At 41.7% G+C, this 23,520-nt stretch overlaps 1 protein-coding gene across 2 annotated transcripts in view; it reads left to right on the forward strand.

Annotated features, from left to right (window-relative positions):
• Positions 1–257: 257 nt before the first annotated feature.
• LATS2 (large tumor suppressor kinase 2) overlaps positions 258–23,520 on the forward strand; it is a 48,980-nt gene continuing 25,717 nt past the window's right edge. For both annotated transcript variants that reach the window (XR_010996301.1, XM_068181293.1), the window contains exons 1-2: positions 258–403; positions 4,540–5,115. Coding sequence is in view for 1 of the 2 variants with exons in the window: in XM_068181293.1 (XP_068037394.1) it covers positions 4,777–5,115 (339 nt within the window). In the remaining variant the exon portion in view is untranslated. The remainder of the gene's footprint in view (positions 404–4,539; positions 5,116–23,520) is intronic.

Here is a 23,520-nt window from a genome sequence, read left to right on the forward strand (position 1 = left end):
CCATGGAGGAGTTGCTGTGACGCGGAGTGGGTTTCGTGAGGGGAGGAAGTGTCACTTCTTCCTGCCCGTAAACCTACGGACGGGCGCCCCGAGGGGGCCGGCGAGCCGAGGGCAGGCTCCTACTTCGGTCCCTGAGGGCGCGCCAGCCCTTCCCGGCCCTTCCCGCCCTGGAAGCCCCTCCCCCCGCTGGAATGCGCCGGGAGGGGAGTGGAATGACGCGGGCGCCGCGGGGTCACGTGGCGCGAATGGAATGCCAACAATGTAGCGAATGTCCCGACTGCTCCCCGCACTCGGCGCCCGGGACGGCCAAGGGGGAAGATGGAGAGCGGCCCGCGCCGCCGCTGCTGAGCCGCGCCGTGCCGACCCCCGGAGGGCGAGCGGCGGCGCTGGGCGCCCCGGGGAGGTGAGCGGAGCGGGTGCGGGGGGCGCGGGCTCCCCCTCAGCTCCGGGTGGGAGCGCTCCCCATCCCCCAAAACTGCTCTGCGCGGAAGGGAGAGTCCTGTGGGGAAGCGGGGGGTGCGGGCGAGCGGGGCTGGGTCGGTCCTCGAAGCGGGAGCGAGCGTCCCGTGTGTGCGTCCTCTCGTGGGGGCAGCCTGGGCGCCCTGCCCGCACCCTCCGACATTTTCCGGACACTCGTGTGACAGCGCAGCACTGCTCCGGCGGAGCCGGGTGGGGGTCCGCCTGTCCGAGGCCTCTGCCCCAGCTGGCCGGAGCTGCTAATAAATGGCCGGAGTTTATTTTGGGAGATTTCTGCCCACGAAAGGAGTGGGGGGAGAAGGGGCTGCCGGCAGCACGGGGGTAGGAGGCGAGCCGCCGGGGCAGACCCTGCGGGGCCGGTGTCGCAGGGAGCGAGGGCCCCGGGGAGCTGGCCGGGGGCATCCAGAGCCCGCGGGGTCCCGTCTGGCTGCGGCGGGGGCCGCGCCGTTCCCAGTCAGCTGAAGGTCACTGCCACAAGCCAGCAGCTCGCCACCCTCTCCGCTGCCTCGTGAGCGGTGTGCGTGTTGAAATACCCCTTTCCCCGGGAAAGGCACTCGCGCAAATGACGCAAAAGGGGCTCGTTTGGAGTGTCCGGACTTTGCGGTCAGTCACTGCCGGGCTGCTGTGCAGGGGGAAGGTGAGCTGTTGCCCACAGCCCTGAGTTGGGCCAGTGCTTGTGGCTGGCAGTGGGACACGGGCACAGAGTCAGTTTTGGACAGTTCTGTTAGCAGGAGAGGTGGAATCGTTTTAGGGAAAATCCCCTTTCCACTTTTCTTCGCTTCCACAATGTGCCCACTTATAAAGAGGAGCACGGTTTGTGTAATAATGAAATTCCTGAAACGCTTCCCCCCCCACTGTAGACCTCCAACACAAAGTGGACATTCCCTGCTTTCTTGAATTGGTGTTCTAAGAAAGCCCACAAAGCAATACCTGTAAATTGAGATATGGAAGGAAGTTGTAGCAGTTTCTTAAAACTTTACTCCTTCCTATACCGCAGTGATTTCAAGTTCAGCCCACTCCAGTGCCTGCAGAGTTACAGGGGAACAGCTCACCAGCTTGGGTGAGCTTTAGTTTCTTGCCTGTGTCCCAGCTCCACAGAGCCGCTAGCACATGCAGCCTGTTGGTGAATGAAGAAACAGGAGAGCAAATAGATAGTGCTGCTGGGAAAACAGGCATCAACATATAATTTCAGTGTGTCATTGATCGATTGTTTGGTTGCTGACAGAGCAGCTATTGGTATTTCTCAAATGAAACAAAATAATCAGTTACTCAAAAATTGTTTAACTTGATGCAATTAAAGTAATGCTGCACCTGCTTGAAGTGTCCATTATCCTTCAGGATAATGGACAAGCTTCTAATTAGTACAGAACATGTAACATTTTGGAAAAGGCCTTAGGTCTGTTTAGTCAGAATGGCTAACAACTCAAAAATAATTTCTTCTGATGGCAGGAAGGCTGTTGTTATATCCATGCTGCAGGCAGGGTGCAGATTAGAAGGATTTGAAATTATCCAAATCCAGATGTACAGTTACAAATGCTTAGACAGAATGAGACACACTACATATCTTTTAAAGCATACAACCATTTTATGCTTTTTTTCTGAAAAATGCAAATCACAGGAAGATATAAAAAAGCCAACAGCTTGACTTTCCTTGTAAATAATCTGTAATATTTAGTTCCTTTTTTTTTTGTTTTGCTTATTTTACATTTTTAGTTTTAAAAAACCCTGCAAAATATGAAACAGGTTTGCATTTAGCTCCAATACTGCTGTTACTTCTTTCATCCATACTGTCTGAGCGAGCAACATTTCTTTCTGGTTTAAGCAGTATTGTAAATGTAAGCTGAGGAAGTTGCCAGCTGGCTTGACCCAGCATTATTAGACTCGAGCTGAGGCTAAAGGTCACAGAAGTTCTTTATGTGAAGCATGTGTGTAAGTGGGAAAGCAGTCTTTTGCTGCAAAAAGGTGGGGGGCTTGCAAGCTTTCCCAGTGCATCCCAGGCCTGAGGATTGGCACAGGGACTGAAAAGGAAGAACAACCTAGATGCCTAAACCAAGCCATATGGTGCCTGCTGCTGTCAGGAAAAGAAAGAAAATTATTGACCAGTTAATTGCTCTGTATCTTCTAAGCACTAGCTAGTTATGATGTAATCCACAGAAGGCTGCAATACTATTGTGTTTTATTTTTTACCAAGCCTGTGTATTATCTTTTGCTATATTCTGTCTGAGTAGGAAAAAAATCTCTTTTTGACATCCTGCAGTTGCTTTTGTTTTGCTTGGGACAATGAAAGCTTGATCTGTTACTGACCAATAGCTGGTTTGTGGAAACATCAAAATCTGGATGAACAGCTTTAGCACTTCCCTTAAAACAATTGGCAAATGTTGCTGTCGCTTCTCTGTGAGTTAGCGTTGCTGGATATTCATGGAGAACACTGAATGGAGGAGCTCAAGACCTCAGACACCTTATAGGTGGTTTTTAGTTAATGGAGCATTTAAATCCTAACAAAAAAGGTTGACTTGGGTTAATCTCAAGCGATTAATCTGTGCTCCTGCATTTCAGGCTGGTAAACCATCATAGAAGAGTTTGGGGTCTGACTGCACTGTTGCATTTCAGACCTTGGTAGAGGAAAGCTTGAAGTAGACTCTATCCTGATGAAGTGGTGGTGGGCTTCAGAGGTGAATGTGTCCTGATTCTGTTGGGCTTCACAGCAGTAAGCTGTTTACTTGGCAGTGAGAAGTGATGATAAATGCATGGAAATAGGTTGTTTTTTTGGGAAATGCTACAGCTATCACAACAAAAAGAGTTTTTAGTATGAGCATGGGAAAATAAAGAACAGTACTTCCCAGAGAAGCCCTTTCCAATGATAAATGCCCTATGATCAAAAGGGAAGCACCTTTAAAAAAAATGCAATTGACTTCTGAGTACCGGTGAGAAACATACAGTGTGCTACCATCTTCTGTATTTGCAATTTGGAAACAACTGAATGGAATTCTTCCCTTACCAGCAAGGTGGCTGGAGCACCATTCAGAAGTCACTTTGCAAGTGCAAATGGCAGCAGAAGAAGCCAACTTGCATAACCAGCATCAATAGTGAGGTTGCATTTCTGATTAGGCTGTCTTTTGATCCTGCTCCAAACACACCATTATTTCATATATTATGGTGATGCATAAAGATTGAGTTAAGGTAGGATTCTTGTAACCTCTGCTGCATGGAGATCACAAGTTGTACAGTAGCTCAGCTGTGCTGCATAGGTGTTCAGCAGAGCTGACATGCAGCAGAGAACATAAAGCTGTCTCAAAGTCTTCTTTTTCTGTGTTGGGATGCTGTATGATCTGGTTCTTCATCTTCTGCTCTTACTGTGTAGCTCCATTTACCTGTCTTTTCCCTTTCTTCGCTATAAGGCACAGGTAATGAAATATCATATACCCTTTCCTCTCTTCTTTTTTTCCCTCCTCTCTTCCTTCCAGTTCTGGTGAGAACTGTTACCTTTGGTCTTTGCTAAGTTAATCACGTGGAAAGTGAAAATATCTTGTCTTTCTGTTATTCACTTTGTTATTGAAATACAAGAAGTTGCTATGGTTAGAGTCATCAATATTTCCATTATAAATCTTTTTCATAAACTTCTGAAACTGCTCAGCTAGTGTAAAACAAACATAATCTTAAGTGGGGGAAAAACATTTCATGAGTGTACTCTTCCCTATTTATGAAATAGGATAGGTTTGTCCAGAATTCAGTTATGCAACTGGGTAGGAAACTTGCCACAATTAGGTACTGTAAAAATTTTAAACTAGTTTTTTTAAACCTTGATTTTTTAGGAGTTTTATTTTGATTTATTTTGGCGATAAAGCTTACAAGAAGAAATAGTTATTTGTTGGTTATGTTGAGAGAACATTCTAGAATCCTGCTGAAAACAGATAAAGTGAAAATCATTAAAGGATATCCAACTGTGACAGCTTAAGAGGTTAAGCTGATTCATTTTCACTTGATTAATTGTCATGCTGTCCCTTCAGAGGCATTTACAATATCTACTTAATTGAACGTACTTTCTATTTTCTTTTGTTTCAGTCACTGTCAGTCTGCAAAATGATGATTCCACAGATTTTCATTTTACGTAGGAAATGTGAAGATTATGAGCTGAAGTAAAACGTTGGCAGAAATCTCTTGAGAATTTTGCCTTTTCTTCTTCTCTTTCAAGGATTATGTTTACAAGAAATTGATACCATCAAGTGACACTTTTTGGAAATAATTTAAAAGAAACAAAGACTAAAGCTGTATTTATGCTCAGAGAAAACTGGATCAACAATGAGGCCAAAGACTTTTCCTGCTACGACGTATTCTGGAAACAGCAGACAGAGGTTGCAAGAGATTCGAGAAGGTTTAAAGCAGCCATCCAAATCTTCAGGTCAGGGACTGCCAATTGCAGCAGGCAGTGAAACTTCTCTGGACCCTAAGATTTTAATAGGGAAGGATGCTGCAAGGCAGCAGCAGATGAGACAAACGCCCAAGTTTGGACCGTATCAGAAAGCTCTGCGAGAAATCAGATATTCTCTGCTGCCCTTTGCTAATGAGTCAAGCACCACAGTAGCTGTGGAAGTCAACAGGCAGATGCTCCAGGAACTGGTGAACGCAGGTTGTGATCAGGTATGTATGAGTTGGGAGAGGGATTGGCACTGCTGTCAAAACAAGTTTATACTCTGGGCTGAAGAAAGGATTTTGATGGTGGCTGTCAAAATCATGGAAATGCACTGATTCTTCTGGCAGTCATATTGCTGTATATGAGCAGCAGAATAGATGGACTTACTGGGGACAGATGTGACTAGTGTTGGGTTCATTTATGTTCAAGACAGTCATGGTCACCTCTAGGATTCTTCTATGGTTTCCCCAGTTGATATATGAGACTGAACAGGGTAGCTTATCTTTTTTTGTTTGTTTGTTTAGCTTTCTTTTCTTCTTTTTTTCTTTTTTTTTGTTTCTTCATTTTCCCTGCAATGCTTAGTAATAAGCCTTAGTTGTGCGTAGTAGGGTGGAATTTTGTCTAGCACATCTAAGCCCAGCTCACTGTCAGAAAAAAAAGTAAGAAATGATAGACACAATATCTGGTGTCTGAAGAATCTCACTTGCTTGTGGCCAGAAACGGGAGGGCTTGGATGGATGTTCAGCTGACTGCAGTGATTCTGTCCACACCTTTTCTTCTTTGCTTTCTCTGCTTCTATTAAGAGGTGGTAGCACTGCTCAGATCAGAGACTTGATGTAGAGATGCTTTTTATTTCTGTCATCCTGGGACTGATGCTAGAATATAATCTTAATTCAAAGACCTTTCCCATGGTGCATAACACAGTCTTTTTGTGTTGAGCTGCATTCGTCTTGCTTGTGCTTCCAGTGTTGGTGTCAACTTTCACCTCTGTCCAGGAGTAGTTCAAAATTTTGCTTTTTAGAGAAAAAATGCTGGTTTAGGTTCAGATTCTGAGTGTTGTAGGAACACTTTTTTTCCCGTGTGATTGAATAGCAGTTGTTGACAAGCTGAAACATTTCCATTTATAGTCCTTGATACAAATTTGAGAGATTTAAATCCAAAGTGCTTTCAGTGGCATCTCCTTGATTTCAAAACTTAGCCCCCATTCATTCATGGCAGAATGTGAGTCTTTTCACTCTCCTAGACTATATTCTGATTCTGTATAACAAAACTAACATCAAACATTATTATAAACAGTATAACAGTATGCATTTCCCTGGAGCTACATAAATATTAATTAGTGCTGTTTCTATGCCAAAGAGTTTATGCTACACAAGATAATCAGAGCTAGAGTAGATTGCATATCTAATAAGAAGTGTTGCAGAACAACTAAACACTTCCTAGTCCAGTGAACCAAGATGCTGTACTGAATTATTTAACTGGAGGAAGTAAGGATTTTCTCTGATCTCTAGTATGCCATGAAAACAGTGTTTTTTAGAACTCTAGCCTCTAAATTTCCCTAGCTGTTTAGGATGGGAACACTCCCTGTGCATATGAGCCAAGGTTAAATGAGCACAGCTGGATTCTGGATTGGAAATGAACATTTGGTAGGTTACAGGGACAAATCATTCACACATAGATCTTGGCTTGTTGGACTGAAATCTTGGAAAGTACTTTGAGCACACTACAGCACAGTAATGTTAAGCCAATGTATAAAACAGAAATACCTGAACACCTGTTAAAAGGTCTTGGTATTCAAAGCAGTGTAATGAAGTATATGTGTAAATTTTTTTATATATTCAGCTATTTTGACTTCAATGTTCATACAGTGGTATTGCTACTTCTAGAGCATTGAACCTAGTTCTGACTCTGATGTGGAGATTTTTGCTCCTTAAATTTTGCTCACATTTTTGATTGGGCTTTATTTTGCCCCTCCTCATTGACCATGATCCTTCCATCCTCCCATTTGTTGTTTCTCCCTAGCTGTGACTTGTTGCCTGGCAATGGCATTACTGGGCCTATTCTTTAGGTGTGTTTGGCACTGAGGTCTAGGCTTAACTAGGGTCACATTTGGCTGGAGTCCAAATAGAGGTTTCAAGACTGGAATCCTGTGAATAAAAGTGCTGAGCTTCCTAGGGTGAGTCCAGACCACATAAAGATTCACTGTCCTGGAGGGCTGTGAATGAGTGGAGCTTCTTGAGACGATGTGGATGGTATCTGACCTTGGAGATGGCATAGTGTAGGGTGACAGACCTGATTGCTACCTCTAGATTCTTCTTTTCCCCCTTGTGCCTGAGCTGATTTGAATCAGATGCTGAACTTGTTTTGTATTATGATGTGTTTTAAATCAGTGATCCCAAGCTTTCCTTTCCCTGCTTGTGAATCAAAGCCTTTAAATGCCTACCATGTGGACATCTTCTGTAGTCCTGTGGGCAGCAAAAGATCTCTGATTTAACAGAGAAGTGAAGGCAGCTTCAGTTTCTTTGGGGATGTTTTTATTTACTCTGAACCCAATGCTTGTGTGAGGTTAGTAAATGGGCATTGAAGCCCACACCCAACCTTCCCCTTTCAAAAGCTATGAGAAGCTGTTTTGAGGTTAAGGATTTCAGTGCATGAACAGCTAATGTTGTACTTGAGCCTTCCACTAGAGCAAGCCTGCAGAATACAGAATCTTACCCCTCCTGATCCTGCTTCATGGTACACAAATCAGCTTTTCAGGTGCTGCAAGTATCCTGAAGCGTCTGGCAGTTTGTCATATGAAGCTCTATTCATGAGCATTCTAGGAAGCTGTGAAGAAGGAGTAGAGGGCTATAACACTGAAAGTTTTATCTTATGGGAACTCCATTTTCCAGCTGGATTTGGGCTGATGCTTTTTGGTGTCCTGGATGAAACACTGAAAAGTAACACCTTGTAGGAAATGTTGTGGTGGATACCATGCAAGCATTAAGATTCCTCTTCAGTCCATTTAAGCCACAATAAGAGCTTTTGGAAGGGTGAAGGGAAGTAGTGACAATTGAAAAGGAAAAGAGTTTTAGAGGTTAGGGGAAGGATACTTAAATTATTCTAACTAGCTCCACATATGTGTAGCATGGATAGATTTTAACAACCATTTTGCATCCTACAGATGTTGCTTATTGGGGTTTGTAGCTCCCTCTTCTACCTAAAGTGACTCTTAAGCTTTAAGATGAAGTTGAATTTGGTTTTATTAAATAAAAAGGAAACATAACATTTTATTACTTTACTCTTGCTCTATGAAAAGTTCCACACAGCTAGGAGGTTCATTATAAACCAATTGGTAGACTTAACATGTATATGAAATGCATTGTAATTCATTAAGTAAATATCAAATTCTCATGTCTTTCAGTTGCAGTCATCATAGGTGTTACATATGAAAACAGATTTTTTTAATTGGTTAGGAAGTAGCCAGTATTCTTTTAAATGACCTGTTTTCTTCCAGAAAGATTTCTTTTTCAGCCATTGTGTAGTTTTTGGTTTTAGAGTGAAATCTGATCCCCTAAACTTAATGGGGACTTCACTGTTCACCTGAAAGAAGCCACAATTACGTATTTTCTTGTTTTTAAGAGATAAAAAACAAAATAACACACATAACTAGTCATTGTTTTTCTGAAACAAATGGCGCAACTTGTCTGTTGTTTGCTTAAGTCATCTTTTCAACAGTAATTATTTAGGGAGTTTCAATCAAAAACAAATAGTGCAGCCTGAATAGTTTTGAAACTCATAGAGCATGACTGCAAAAGACTAGAGCTTTTTCTTTGTAAAAGCTTGAAGCCAAAAGCACACCTAATATGCCATTCTTTAGTAAATAAAAGTCCTTGGGCTTGGAAGTATAACTTGCAGTCACTGTAAGGGGACAAGAGTGTGGGGCATCTGTCCCTGTGGGCTGGTAAACCACTGGAATCACCTGGGGCAACTGGTGGCGTTTGGGGTGTGGTGGTAAAAGCAGCTGCTGTTGTGGACTGAATGTTTCTAATGAATAGATGCAATTGAGTGTATGATCAGTGGCATTCCAACAACCTGAATGAGCTGTACTGTAGTTACTGTACTTCCTTAGAGCATAAACAGCCACTGACATTGTAATTTAGAGTGGGCTGCAGCAGTTCTAGATGAACTGTGGAATGTTACACACTTGTCACTTTTGTTGGTTTTTTTTTTTTTCTTTCCCTCAAGCAAACTTTCCTTTGAGCAAAGGGTGCTTTTTCTGGGTGAAGATTTCTAGACATGGTTTGTTTGGGCAGCTATTTTTAAGAAAAAATCATGTTTTAGGATTTTTTACAGGCTACATACTGCCAGTAACATACTATCTGCTGTACAACTATGAATATGTGAAGTGGGGAAGTTCTTATGCTTCATTTTCTCCAGAGGCTTTTATAAATATCTGGAGTAAAACATGTACCCCTGTGCTAATATCAGGATATTTTGAAGGGGAAGATCTGTACATTGGTTACTAATTGTAGTGCCTTTCAAGGAGATTGAATGGTGCCTGTGGAATGGTGTCATAATGTGTGTAAGAGTATCAGGTTGACTACCTTGTCATCAATGCTGTGCTGAATTAATGACATTCAGTTTGTAGAAGTGGGGTGGGGGTTTTGGTTCCTTTTTTTTTTTTTTTTTTTAATTCCTCATTGCATTCTAGGATGCTTTCAGTCTCTTCATCATGGCTTACCTTCTTTTTATTGAAACCATTTGGCAAAGATTCTACCCTGGTTTGGGAATGCTGATTGGTTTCAGGTTTTGAGAATGGAAAATAAAGTATTTCTCTCAATTTGAATAAATATTTGCAGTCCTTTAAGTGAGGGAAATTCTGTTCTGCCAAATAGAGCTTGAGAAAAAAAAATCCTTTTTTTTTGCATTTAGCATGTAGAGCTAGTATTCTGTTCTTCCTGTTCTGTATAGGTCATGCTTGTCCACCTATGATCCATGTGCTATCAAGCATTGTGTTACTGAGCAGTAGGACTTTTCACCATAATGTTGGAGTGGTGACAGGAAACAGATACAGTGTAGAGTTTTGTTTTGATAACAGACTTGCTGAAGCTTTGCTGCAGTAAAATATCTGTAGTGATGTATTTGTTAAGAGGACAAGTCTAAAGAGACAGCTTGCCTTCAAGGTGAAGGACAGCAAAAATGGTAATAGCAAATAAGATAATTAATTTCATAACATTGGCCTGTCCTGTAATAAAATTTTGTGTTTGCTTGAGTAAACTTTACCTGTGTTAGGAGTTTTGCCTACCCAGCTATTTACTAAAACCTCCAGGATTACCATCTTAGTCATCTTCGGGATGTTTTCGGTACAGATTTTTTGGTTAATGAAAAATGACTGAAGAATGAGCTGTTACAAGATTGCCTGGGTTATTCTGTGGGACATACTTTAAAGGTGATGATCACAGAATATTTTGAATTGAAAGGAATCTGCAAGGGTCATCAAGTCCAGCCCTTAAGTGAATAGCCCACACAGGGATCTAACATGTGCCCTTGGTGTTATTAGCACCATGCTCTGACCAGCTGAGCTAATGTGGTGCGAGTCATTACAAGTTGTGCTGCTTGTAGGAGTATTTTGGGTTACAGGGAGGAAAAAAGGGATGTTCAAATGAGGGCACTCACTGCTGAATGCAGGAGAAATGTTTTATTTTAGCAACTGAAATAGATCTGATAATTCAGGCCAACAGTCTCTTGGGTGTTTCATTTGCATCCATTATTTGAAGGTAAGTTGTTCACTCTGCCTTCTCTTTACTAGATGTATTGAGGACTTGTTTTATAACCTTTTCCTACACTTTTGTCTTTATAACCTCCCTTTTTGGTTTCAGTCTTTCTGAGAGATTTCCAGTATAATGCAATGTTCTTCCACCAAAGCATGTAACGGAATGTGTTTTCCCACTAATATGCCTGAGGTTAGCAACTTAAGTCGTTTCAGTTCTTCAGAAAAAAAGTGAGTCATAGATTTCCAGGGGCTGAAAGCAGGAGGTAGAGATTGCTTTTCAGCTGAAAGCTTCTGACACCTTTCTCTCCTAAGCCCTTTCTCTTGTCTCCAGTCTTCCTGTGTTTCTGTCACTTCTTAATGATACTGGCTTAGTGAGCATACTTAGATTGTCTGTGTCATGACGCAACTCCCACAATGTATTTGAGAAGGTGCTCTTGGTATTTTTCTGTGTAAGTGTGGCTTGGAATATGCTTGTCCTGCAGAAGGCAGAAAAGTATTTTCCCTTGAGTTTTTGTGGTGGTGGAAATATTTATTAACAGTTGTAAATGATTGTGTGTTCTCCTTCACATGACAAGATTTGGCAACTGGGCAGTAATATTGCACTGAACAAGAATATTTTAAACTCTGCCCTTAATTCCTGTTAGTCTTTTTTCTTCTTTATCAAACTATAGAATAAATTACATCTTGATAGTAGGATTGTGTTTGAAATGATAGGACAGGAATCAGATGCTAGACTTCAACTGTAGATAAGTGTGAATCTTATCTTAAACTTTCCTATTCCTCATATCAGATAAACATTCTAGAAGCTTGGGAGTTAATATAAAAATATAAAATTATATATTGCTATAACAGGGTACAGGATTAACTTGCACTGGATACTTAAATAGTATTTATTAAAATTCAGTTGCGAGTAGAATTTTGAGCTATGGATTTCTTTCGGTTTTTTTTTTTGTGAGAAAGGAAATGACTTCTTCACAGTCACTGAAAAATCTGCATAAGCGTTTACTTCAGTCTCTGAATAAAAAGCCCTTGTGACCAAAAGTGAAGATTGCCATTATTATTCCAACAGGAAGCTGATATCACAATAGTAGTAGGGTGTAACAGTTCCTTTTGCATTTTTTAGGTTGTTCTCAGCCTAAATCTCTGCTGTTCTTTTAGCTTCAGTATCTGAGAGGGATCAATGTGATTTTATATTTTATACTGAGACTGGAAAAATAGCATCTCTGCATTGGAAGGGGGATGTGGGGTGTTTTTTGCTTGTCTGTGGGGGTTCTCTTCTTTCTTAAAGAAATTGAATGACACTTTTAAACGTTGAGAGATTTCAGTGGAAGGACTTGATACAAGACTTTTGCATGCTATAGTCTTTAGGGGTAGGTCAAGATGTGCATTTAGAACTCAGTTCAACCAAGGAATGTTTTTAGTAGTTATTAAACTAATTAAAAGCTTATGTTGAAGCTGCTAATTAAATATCGGTACAATGAAAATAAAAATTCCTTGCTACTCATGTGATACGCAGGTATGTGCCATACTTCTGTGGAGTGATTTTTTTAAAAAAATTATTTTCGTTTTCCTAAAGCATGGGCAAATATACATAAAATAACATACAATTACATCTGTTTTTCTTCAGTTTTTTCTTGCTGTACCCCCATCTTGAGCAGACCACAGCTTGTTGGTGCTCCCATGGGCTCAGCATTCAAATTCTGCTCAGCAGCTGCTTGTGGTGTCAACTCCTATAGAATGTCCATGTGCCATGTGTGTTGTCCATGTGTCCCCTTAATCTTCCGTAAATCAGGCTCCAGTACTTGCACTCTTTGCTTCTTGGGTGCTGTCTGTCTCTGACTTGCAAAATGCTTGTATGCAGTGCTGTCTGAAGTAGGTGGGGAGAGATGTGGAAGAGCCCTTCATATCTTTTTACTTGGTGATGCCAGCTGCTGTTTTTCCCATGTAGTGGATATGTCCATTAATTACCCACCATTGCCTTGAATCACTCTTAAGAAACAGCTGGTTAGACCAAGGTTTTCCTTTCTTTGACCTCAGAAAGAATTCTGAGTGGATTACAAGCTGTCTATGGCTATAGCTACTCTAGCTATAGAGTAGATGTTCCACAATCAAGTACTGCTGGAACAAATGCAATTTGCACCAGTAAAATCAAGCAGGGACAAACATATGATCATTGTTGGCTTAAAGCTACAAATATTTGTGTTAACTTGGGCTTTAAACTTATGTAGGTTATGTGTATAGCATGTAACTACATCTAACTTCTTTAACTCCTGCTTATGTTCATAACCTAATTGTAAGTGTAGATTAGATCTGACATTTTTATGTTGCTTGGAGCTGAGGCTTAGAGTGGGAAATGCTGGCCCTTATTTCTAAGTTTTTATAATTCCCTAGCTTTTTGGAAAAAATAAATTTAACAATGCCTCTGATTACCAAATTAGAGGCCTAAGTTGCTGTGGCATTGTGGTTGTGGTCTTATCCTAGCAGTAGCAGTCTCATATTGTCCAGGCTTGAGAGGGATCCCAGTTTCCCATCTCCAGAAGATGCTTTAATGAAAGCCTGATGAAAGTCAGCTAGTCAAACTCTTGCTGTCTGCCTGCTCTACACATCTGCTGCACATCACCCAAAATACCGTTGCTGATAGAAATATTTTTAGCTTTATGTTACTGGGCCGCTTCTGTTGAGGTGGTTCTGTCAGCTCTGATCTTGATGGGGTCTCCCATTATGGCTGCAGCACAGCAAAACTGGTTTGTTCCTAATGGACTTGTCCTGCCATCTGGGCAGTCACTGGCAGGTCACAAGAAACTTCTGGGTTACAAATTGACACATAGAAATTTGGTTTCATACAAGCAATGCATGTGTGAATGTATGTATTGGCATGACTGCAGTGTCTGCACCATGCCAGCTGTTTGTGAAGAACTTAATCCACAGGATTTGGTACTGTATTGAGGATTTCTTTTTCAGTCTAAGGAAACAATATTGTAATGTTTGAGGCTATGTTCTGCTTCCCTGCAGTGTAAGAGATGGATTTTTCCTGATGAGAAATTTGTGCTCTTCATTTTGAGTGAATCCATGTAATTAAAAATATTTCCTTAGGGAGGTGAAGGATGAAAAGAGAAAGAGAGGATATGAAAATACTTTCAAAAATTATTTCTAGGTCAGTTAATTTTCAGAAGGCTGAAGTCAAAGAACACTGGGTACCTGTAACTTTGTGAATCAGGTAATGGCCATGGCAAAGACACTCTGTGAAAATAACTCTGTCCTGTGCTCCTGCTTTGTCTTTAATTGCTATCGGTTATGTGTGCATATGTGAAAATTACTGTGACACACACAGTCATTTATGCACTTAGAGAAGCACAAATACAGTGGGAATTGGGAAAATGGTGGGATTTAAATGTATGCTGCTTGAATGACCAAGCATTTTGCAACTGTTTTCTATACCCTTCATTATCCTCCTTTTCTATATCCTTCATTACTCTAACGCCAGGTTTGTAAATTACTCATTTAATCCAAAGCATGCAAAGATGCAGGGTCTTGCACCTCACATGCATAAAATGCTAGAAAGAAGGCTGCTGCTACTGGGTGATAATATGGTTAAGTTTCTGCCCTTTAACGAGACTGACTTTAGGTGGAGAACTAGCAGTGTAAAATTACTCCTGTAAAAGTCTTTATATGGCTGCGTTTAGATTTTATCCACTATTTGAATCTGTTGGATGGGGGTTATTTCAAAACAAAAGGAAATGTCATCTGAGACTTAGAGATCACTGTTGCTGATCTGCAGCTTCATTCCCTCCCTGTTTGTTTTGTTTTGTTCTCCCACTATATCAGTTCTTATCTTCCAGCCTCTTCAAGTCTATACCTTCCTTTCTTTACCTGTTGTCCTATGGTATTGCTTTTTCTGCTCCATTGGTTTGAATGGCTAATATTCAACACCTCCTACAGGCCTTTCTCTATGGGCCTCTGAATACCCTAAATGAGTTGATTTATTTTTTTTTTTATAATTGCAAACTACTAAGGAATAACTCCTTTATAGACTTCAGCCTTTCATGTAAAAAAATTTGGTGTGACATGTTAAAGAATTATAGCTGCAACTGTAATGTAACTTTGCCAGCACACCCTCTATGTGTTCATTTCTGCATCTTTTCTTCTATTCAGTGTCAGGGCTTCACAGGCTGTGCTTAAACCAGCCACCTGTCCCATTCATGCTTTTCTTCCAGCATTGCCACAGTTGCTGTATTCATTCCACCATCCTGCCAGATGTCAGCCTGATAAAGATGCATAAAATCCAATTAAATCAACGTAATTGAAATACTAATTTGTGTGGGATATCCTTGTTTACAAGGATACAAAAAAAATTCTGGTTGTACCAATTAAAAATATAAAAAGTTGTGGTCAAAAGACAGAGACCTTTGAATCAAGATAAATTCACTCCATATTGGGCTGGTTTTGTCCTGTCTCCAAATGAGTGCTCCAAATGATATGCATTACACCTCGGTGGAGCCTGTTTTTTCTGGTTGTCCAGCACTGTTTTATTCTATTTCAGATGATTTTAGATGAATTTTAGATGATCCCCCGATTGCCCATGTGATCTATGCTGCCCAGACATGGTAGCAACCTGCTGGCTGTGTGCTGGAGCAGGGTGGAATTTTTCTTCCAGGTGCTTCAGCAGTTGCTATGCTGGCAACTCACTTCCATCTTCTTCCTGTGATCATTTCTTATACGCTGGCCATCCCTCCTATTTAGAAAATCTTTTTATTATGTTCTTTAATGCAAGCACTATGTCCACTGAGTGCTTTCTGGAAGGTGTTTAATGACGAGCCTGTGAAACGTGTGGCGTTGTGGTCGTGCAAGTAATGGAGAGAAGTTAACTGGTGCAGTGTTCAGCAGTGCAAATTGAAGACCTAGAGCCTAGGAATCTATAAGTGGGCAAAAGTCATCAGTGTCAGCTAGGACACATGATGAGCCAGCTCCCCATACTACAAGAGGACCTCACTGGAAAGTGCCAGCAAATTCGAAAGCAAACCACAAGAATTTTCATTTGCATTTGTGTGCCTCCCCCGCCCCTCATCTCTCTGTTTGCTGAGAAGAGAACCTTCAGGGCTCTTAACCACATGAAAGTAACTAGAAAAAGTGTTTCTTCAGTATTACTTTTGTGCTGTAAAATCATTAGCAACAGATTTTTCCAGGAACTTCTCTGTGATTTGTAAGCGTTAGAAACTGCTGGAGGTTGAGAACTTGCTGTTGTAGGCCCTTCTCCTCATTCAGGCAGAAATGGGCATTCAGATTTCCTGCCAGGGAGAATCTGTTACCCCCCGAGCCTGGAACACCACTGTTCTGGAGGGAGAGTCTGGGACGCAGCTCTGCTTTGGAGGCAGAGCTGCCTTCTCCTAGATTCCTGGGAAGGTCAGAATGTCCTGGTATGTGTTCAGCACTTCCAGGAGCACTATTTTGAGCAAATAGCAGTGCTACATGCTTAGCAGGATTTTTTGTTTCTTTGCAAAGAACCATTTCTTGCTTTGAGCAGGAGGGTTTATGCTCCCAAATTCGCCGCTGTGTAGTGAAGTATGAACCCAGTCTTCACCCTGCCCTACACAGGCCAAACAGCAACAGCTGCAGCATCAGCACAGCATCTACATCTAGGGCAGGCCAGTTATCTTGGTTTCTGGCATGTATGTAACTTCCTGCTCTTCCGCTCTCCCATTAATTCAGGGAAGCAGGACCATTGCCTAGCTTTAGAAAAAGCCCTGAGTCAAGCTAGTGAAGCCTTCCTTGCAAACAAACTATTGAGGCCATGAATTTGGGGAAACTCCTGCCACTAAACAGAGAGCTAGTTTGTTTTGCCACATTCATATAGTAGTTTTGTGGTTTCCCAGTCTGAGAAGAGGCTCTGTTTTTTTTCTTTTTTCCTTTTTTTTTCTTTTTTTTTTTCTTTTCTTTTTGACTCACAGATTAGGGCAGCTAATGGATAGAGGTATCTCTGTTGAGGTTTAAATTCTGACAGGAGAGTGATATCTGACAATGATGATGGCCAATGGGAAGTATAACAAGGATGAAGCTCCTGCTAAAAAGCAGGAACTGGGTGTTTGAGCGGAGAGGCTGATACTTGGCATTTACTTGAGGGGGAAGGGCAGTTGGGTCTCGAAGGGGGTAGTGCTGAACTCAGCCATTAACAGGAAACTGGTTGTTTTAACTGGCGTATCTGGCTTGAAGAGATGATGCTCAGGGTGTTGGGAAAGCCCTTTTCTTCCACTCTGCAGGGTGGAAGAAGCAGCAGCCTGAGCCTGAACTGCTCCCTGCGCACTAGGGAGAGCAGTGTGGGGTTCCCACCAGAGTTCCCCCAGTGTGTGCCGGCTCCTGGCTCTAGCTGGTGTCACTGCAGAGGTGCTTTCCCCACCTTCTCAGTTTACTGAATTTAAGAGCTCCAGGTTACCTTGCATTCCTCCCTCCCACCCTCTTTTCAGTTTTTTCTTTGCTTGCTGTCTAAAGTCATGCTTAACCCCTCATTCTGCCCACATGCTCTGTTCACAAGGTTTAATTGCTTTTTGTACTTTCAGGTAACACCCTCCTCTATTTGAAACGCCTGCCTTCCTTGCTTGTTGCAATGGTTGTGCTTGTTTTTAAGAAAATAAAGGATTTGCTTTTCATGTAAAAATAGCTTTATTATTTCCATATGCAAGGAGAAATCAGGGTAGGCATGTTTCCAGGTCAGTCTGAAGATGGGGTTGGATAGTGAAACGTGCTGTTCCAAAAATGGGCTGGAGCCGGCAACAGTTCTTGATCTGCTAAGCAAAGCTAACTGGCTTAGAGGGAGGCAGGATCCCTTTTTTGGGTGCACAGGCATCATTCTGGTATTCTTCTACTGTGGAGAGGAGTCAAGCATTGCTATAATGAGCATTTTAGTCTGTTAAGTGCTTGTGTGTGTTTTACAGTTTTCTCATAATCGGGTTCTTTTGGTAATTGTAGGCATGAGTTTTGCATAAAAGATTACAGAGGAAAATTTCTTAGGGCATAATTCTATACTGCAAGAGTATCTGAGTTTGAAGGAGCAGTCTTGTATTGTTCCAAGATTATGCTCATTTGGCAACTGTACTTTTGATTTTGTTGTCTATGGTAGCCTTCTTGTGAATCTTATTGCCATGTATTTCTAGATTTATATGAATGTGATGTGTATCTTTTTCGTCTTTGTATTTTGCTACGTCATATTTTTACTTCCTTAAGGCATGTTTTAGAGATCTCTTTAATGCTTTTAAAATTAGTCAGCTTGATTTTTTCCTTTAGCTTCACAAGAGTCACTACAGAAGTAAAAAAAGCACAGAAGGGGAATTACAGGCAGCGTTAAAAATGTTCCTTCAGAACAGAAAAGCAGATTTAACATGAATTGAAAACTCAGCTCTGTTTCAGACTTGCAAAAGCTCTTTTATTCACCAGAGAACTGTTAAAGCTAGTAATTTTTGGCATCGTATCGGTCAGGGAAGCGTGACAAAGTGCAGTGGAATGCACTGAGCTGTGATCCAGCTTGTAGTGTTATATGACTTTTAGTGTATGGAGCATTGCAGGAAGTGCTGCAGGGGGATGGGAAGGCCTTTGAATTTCATCTGCTACTGGGTAACAGTGTCCTTGCTCAGACCCCACCTGCAGCAACAGGGGGTCCATCTTGGTTTCTTGGGTCAGAAGAAAAAAAGTGAACTTTTTGCCTGCACAATTTGCTCAGAACCCATCTCTTGTCTGAGCACTGCTGTGCAGAATGCAGTGAGATGAGAAAGTTTTGTGAAAGTAGTGTGAAAGAAGAGCAGTGTGTTTGGGATTTCAGATCCACTATCCATGTAGACTGAGATTGTATCCCCAGCCCATCATGTTAGAATACAAAGGTTCTTGAGCTGAATTTCTGCCATCACTGGAATCAGCTGTAAAATTCCCCGATTTCATCGGGGCAGAGTTTTGCTGCCTATTTTGAGCAATAAAAGAGTCCTCCTATTTGACCAGTACTCACACATGCTAAGTCCATTTACTTAGACTTAGGGTTTGGCACAGATTTTGGCCTTAAATTATGTTAATATTGGTAGTTTGGATTTCAGATTACATGGACAACTGAATAACCAGTTATAATAACCAGCCAAGATATTCCTGTAACTTGTAGCATACCTGGTATTTTCCCTCTTTCATCTCTAAATTATGCTGTCAGTGTTCAAAGAATTTTCCAAGCATCTGTAATGACATTATTAAAAAAAAAATGATTATACCTTTCCTAGCAGAACAAAATCTTTTGTTTATGACCTGCATGTTAGAAACTGATAAAACCTCAGTGTGATATGGATGGTATTACCAGTGTAAATGGCTAACAAGAGTTTTACTACTCACTTTGGATTTCACATTTGCATTGCAGTGACAATCAAATAAAAAGCCACTATCTCACCCTGACATTGGCATAAAGCTGTTTGGTGCAACACTGTTGTAAAAAATGAGGTCTCTACCCAGAAGACATTACAAGCTGGACTGATTTTTCTAGGGTAGAGATGTAAGAAGACTGCAATGCAGAAAAGATGAGAGAATAATGATGTTCAGAGGTTTTATTGTTTTACTGTTGTTCTTACTGTCTGCTTATTTAACGTTCTACAAGAGGACACCTTGAAGTTGTACTGAAAAAATGGCTTAATGTTCAGACAGGAGTAAATGAGTAGTCAGCTGGTGGGATGGCCCAGTCCATACACTTCAGGTTGGAAAGAATGCAAAGTCACTTGGTGGAGAGATTGCTTAGATGGGAGCATTGTAATACTCACTGAAAGCTGATTTGACTTTTAGCACATAGATCCTATTTAAAATTTCGACTGTCAGATTATTACAGTTTAGGGTACATCTACTCTAGTTTCCTGGCTCTAAACTTTTGCAGAGAAAAGCTGCAAGTTGAAAATCAACTATTAAAATTTATATACGAGAATCATTATAGTCACCCAAGTAATGGGCTACATATGGAACTACTATGGCTGTATTACTGTTTTCTTTTGCAAGGCAGTACTTTGGATAGTTCCAACAACCTCAGGTATTGCATGTTCTGAAACATAAATCCTACATAGTTCATTTGTGGAAAAATATTCCTGAATTCAGGTTTTCATACATAGTTTTGTATGTGTGTGTGTGTATATATATATATATATATATATATATATATATATATATATATATATGTATGTATGTATGTATGTATGCACGCACATAGTTCTAAGCCTGCCTGCCATTGGCCTCTGGTTAGTCTCTGAAGGTGGTGGCAGACACTGGAGAGCTTGATTAAAAGTAATTAACTATAATGCCAACACTTTAAAATGCTGATGAATGCCTTGGAAAAGAGAAATAGACAGTTACAATGCCTGTTAAAGGAAGCAGATGTTGGCCTTGGAAGCACTGCTTGAACACTGCTGTTCAGGAGTCACCGCATCTGTGATTCTGCATCTCACAGCACTGTCCAAGGCAGTGTGCACACAGTTGGAAGCCAAGTAAGTGGAAGTGAGGAAAGACCACTTCTCTGGAGCCGTAGAAACTACCCCAAGATGACCTTGCAGTGTAGAGTGACCCTGATCATCAAACTACAGGGGACCATCTCCACTATCATTGCCATGGAGGCTTAGCTTTGTTTTGTGCTTGGCATGCTTAAAGGATACAAATACAGATCTTCCCATGAACCTGCAGTGTGGTCTGATGCAGGGACATGTTTGGCAGTACTTGGCAACACACTTGCAGATAAGCAATCAGTAGGAGGACTGTCTCCACCCAGTTCTCTTAGGGCAAATTTAGGAAGTTGAAACTTGATTGCCTAACCAGGCATAAGTCCTTACCTTTGGCAGCTTTGTTGAACAGGTGCGGAGAAATTGAATTCTTTTCACTTCATGCAGAAATCAAGACATTCACCTGTGCATTGCTGCACATTGTTGAGTCTTAGTTTCTGTAATTCTGTCTTATGAATCCTCCCTCCCATGCCGTGTAGTGTTGTGCTTGTTACTGCTAGTGTTACCCCATTAAAGCATGGGTTGGTTTTCATTCTGCTTCTGAAATACTCAAGAAGAATATTGTTCAGTGTGGCTTTGCTGTAGACCTCAATTTTAAGAATATGTTTCCTCAAGGAAGGAAAGTGATCACTTGTCTCTTTTTGTTTCTTAATGTTTTGCACCCTTAAAGATTTTAGAAGAAACACTGCTGTCTTTAAATACTATTCATGCAACTGAGCATGGGCTGTAATAATAATAATGATGATGATAAGAATTACAGAACCACAGAATGGGTCAGGTTGGATGGGACCACAGTGGGTCATCTGGTTCAACTTCCCTGCTCAAGCAGGGCCATCCTAGAGCACGTGGCACAGGATTGTGTCCAGATGGTCCTTGAATATCTCCAGTGAGGGAGGCTCCACAACTTCTCTGGGCAATCTGTTCCAGTGCTTGGTCACTGCACAGTAAAGTAGTTCCTGCTTATATTCAAATGGAACTTCTGTTTCTGCCTGTTTGCTGTTGTCCTATTGCTTGGCACCACTGAGAAGAGCCTGGATCCATCCTCTTGACACCCTCCTTTTATACATTTGTATACGCTGTTGAGGTCCCCTCTGTTTTCTCTTCTCAAGGCAAAACAGCCCAGCTCCCTCAGTTTCTACTCAGGAGAGATGTTTCAGTACCTTAATCATCTTTGTAACCCTCTGCTGGACCCCCTCCCAGAGCTCTGTGTCTTTCTTGTACTAAGGAGCCCAGAACTGGACATAGCACTCCAGAAGTGCCTCACCAGGGCAGAGCAGAGGAGCAGGCTCTCCTCCCTTGACCTGCACTGCTCTTCCTAATGCATCCCAGGATCCCCTTGGCCTTCTCAGCCACGAGGGCACTGCTGGCTCATGGACACCTTGTTGTCCACCAGGCCCCCCACATCTTTATCTGCAGAGCTGCTTCCCAGCAGGTCACCCCCAGCCTGTGCTGGTGCCTGGGGTTATTCCTCCCCAGGTGCAGGACTCTGCATTTGCCTTGGTTGAATTCCAGACAGTTCCTCTCTGCCCATCTCTCCAACCTGTTGAGGCCCATCTGAAGGGCTGCACAGACCTCTGGGGTATTGGCCACTCCTCCCAGCTTTGTGTCATCAGTAAATATTTATCAAAATTATACTGGGCCAAGTATTTAACTTAATAATAACAATGAAGCGTGAAAAACAATTGGCAGTTCTCCTATCAAATTATATAGGTTAAAAGCATTGGAAAATAAGAGTCTCCTAGAAGTTTGAGTAAAGGCTTGAAGGAGAGAGGTGAGGAATACTAAGCCCCTGCCAGCATTACTGGGAACTACTAAGCAATGTGTCAACACTAAGTGACTTATTCAAGAGAGTGTATCTGTTTGAACCTTCTCAGACTCTCTCCTCAGACTTCAGTTGTGAAGGAAGGATGAGTAGAATCATGTCCTCTGCTCTGCTTTCCTCCCTCTCCTTTGTTTCAGTTTAATCAGGTTCAGACTTCTCTAGATTTCAAAATACTGTATTTTCATAAGAAATATAGTTGTTGTGGAATAGGTCCAATACATTCTAGAGTGTTAGAGGGTTTTTATTGGCTTGATACAGTGAGATTTTTTTTCCTTCTTCTGTGGTTTAAAATTACTTGTCTAACATGTTGATTTATAGCCTGTCATGTAAGACTGTTTCCTCTTGGCTATATCTTTTTAAATGATCAAATGTATTTTGAAAAATGTCCTAGTTTTTCCTTGAAATATTAGGTGATAACTGCACAAGTAAGGGAGAGATTAGCTTGTTAAACTTAGTATGATACCAGCATACAAAATACAGCACTTAAAATCTTTCTTAATGCAGCACAGAGGCCAGAAAAAAAAAAAGAAAAAGAAAAACCTTATGATCTGAGATATCACAAGCATATTCCTTTCACCTGGGAAGTTTGTAGGCTGGTGTGAAGGAAGTAGAGGAGACTCCTGGGCTGGAGCTCCAGGAGAGCAGCTTTTCTGTTGCTGCCAGAGCTGCCCATTTTCCATCTTCTTTCTCTGCAGTTCGTTCTTGCAAGCTGTGCCAAGACAGTGTTTGCGGAGCTGAGCAGTGACTGATCGGAGAAGTGATCCAGGTTAAAAATAACTTTTTGGGGATGATGGGAGGGACATGAGCATTGAGGGGTACGATGCGGGAAGGCACAGAAAGTAGCAGAGAAGTTGAGAGTGGTGGCAGCTGCCTTGGCTGTCAACCACCATCAGAGGAAATGCCGAGAGAAAGCTCAGCCTTGCACTCACGTGCTCTCCTCCTTCCAGCTGTGCTCCAGAGAGGGCCATCTGCTCCATGCTGTGTTATCTTACTCCTCCTCTCCCTGAGATCTTACTGCCCTAGCTGAGCTGCTGCTGGAGTTAACCCTAGCTGTCTTGGGGCAAAATGCTTCAACAGCTGAATCACAGGTCTGTGCTAACCCAACTGGCTCTGGTGGCAAGTGTGGTCAGGCAAGAGGGAAGCAGACGATACCTCCAGCACAGGGAGAAGTGACAGGCAGCCAGGGACAAGACAGAAATAGTTTTCTGCCAACACACTTGCAGCTGGAACAGGTATGTGAATAGTAAGTTATGAATGCTAAAAGTAGTGATGTGGTAATTTTCTACATTGCTGTGCTGATTTCATTGGGCTCATGGCAGCTTTCTGAGAAAGGGGATGGCATTGAGGAGAATCTTTCCAGAAGATTTATTTTCTTACAACAACCTAAAATACATCTCACAGCTTTGGCATGTAAATGGAGTGGAGAGAGAAAGATGCTTCTTCAGGACTGTGTGTCTTGACTATTAAAGTGTACCACTTGGCAGGCAGCCATCAGAAGTAACATTGAGGTGAACTGAGTAAAGATACTGTTAAGGAAAAAGAAACAATTTAAAAATTTAAA

Source organism: Anomalospiza imberbis, chromosome 2 (assembly GCF_031753505.1).
Source record: "Anomalospiza imberbis isolate Cuckoo-Finch-1a 21T00152 chromosome 2, ASM3175350v1, whole genome shotgun sequence".
Classification (NCBI taxonomy): domain Eukaryota; kingdom Metazoa; phylum Chordata; class Aves; order Passeriformes; family Viduidae; genus Anomalospiza; species Anomalospiza imberbis.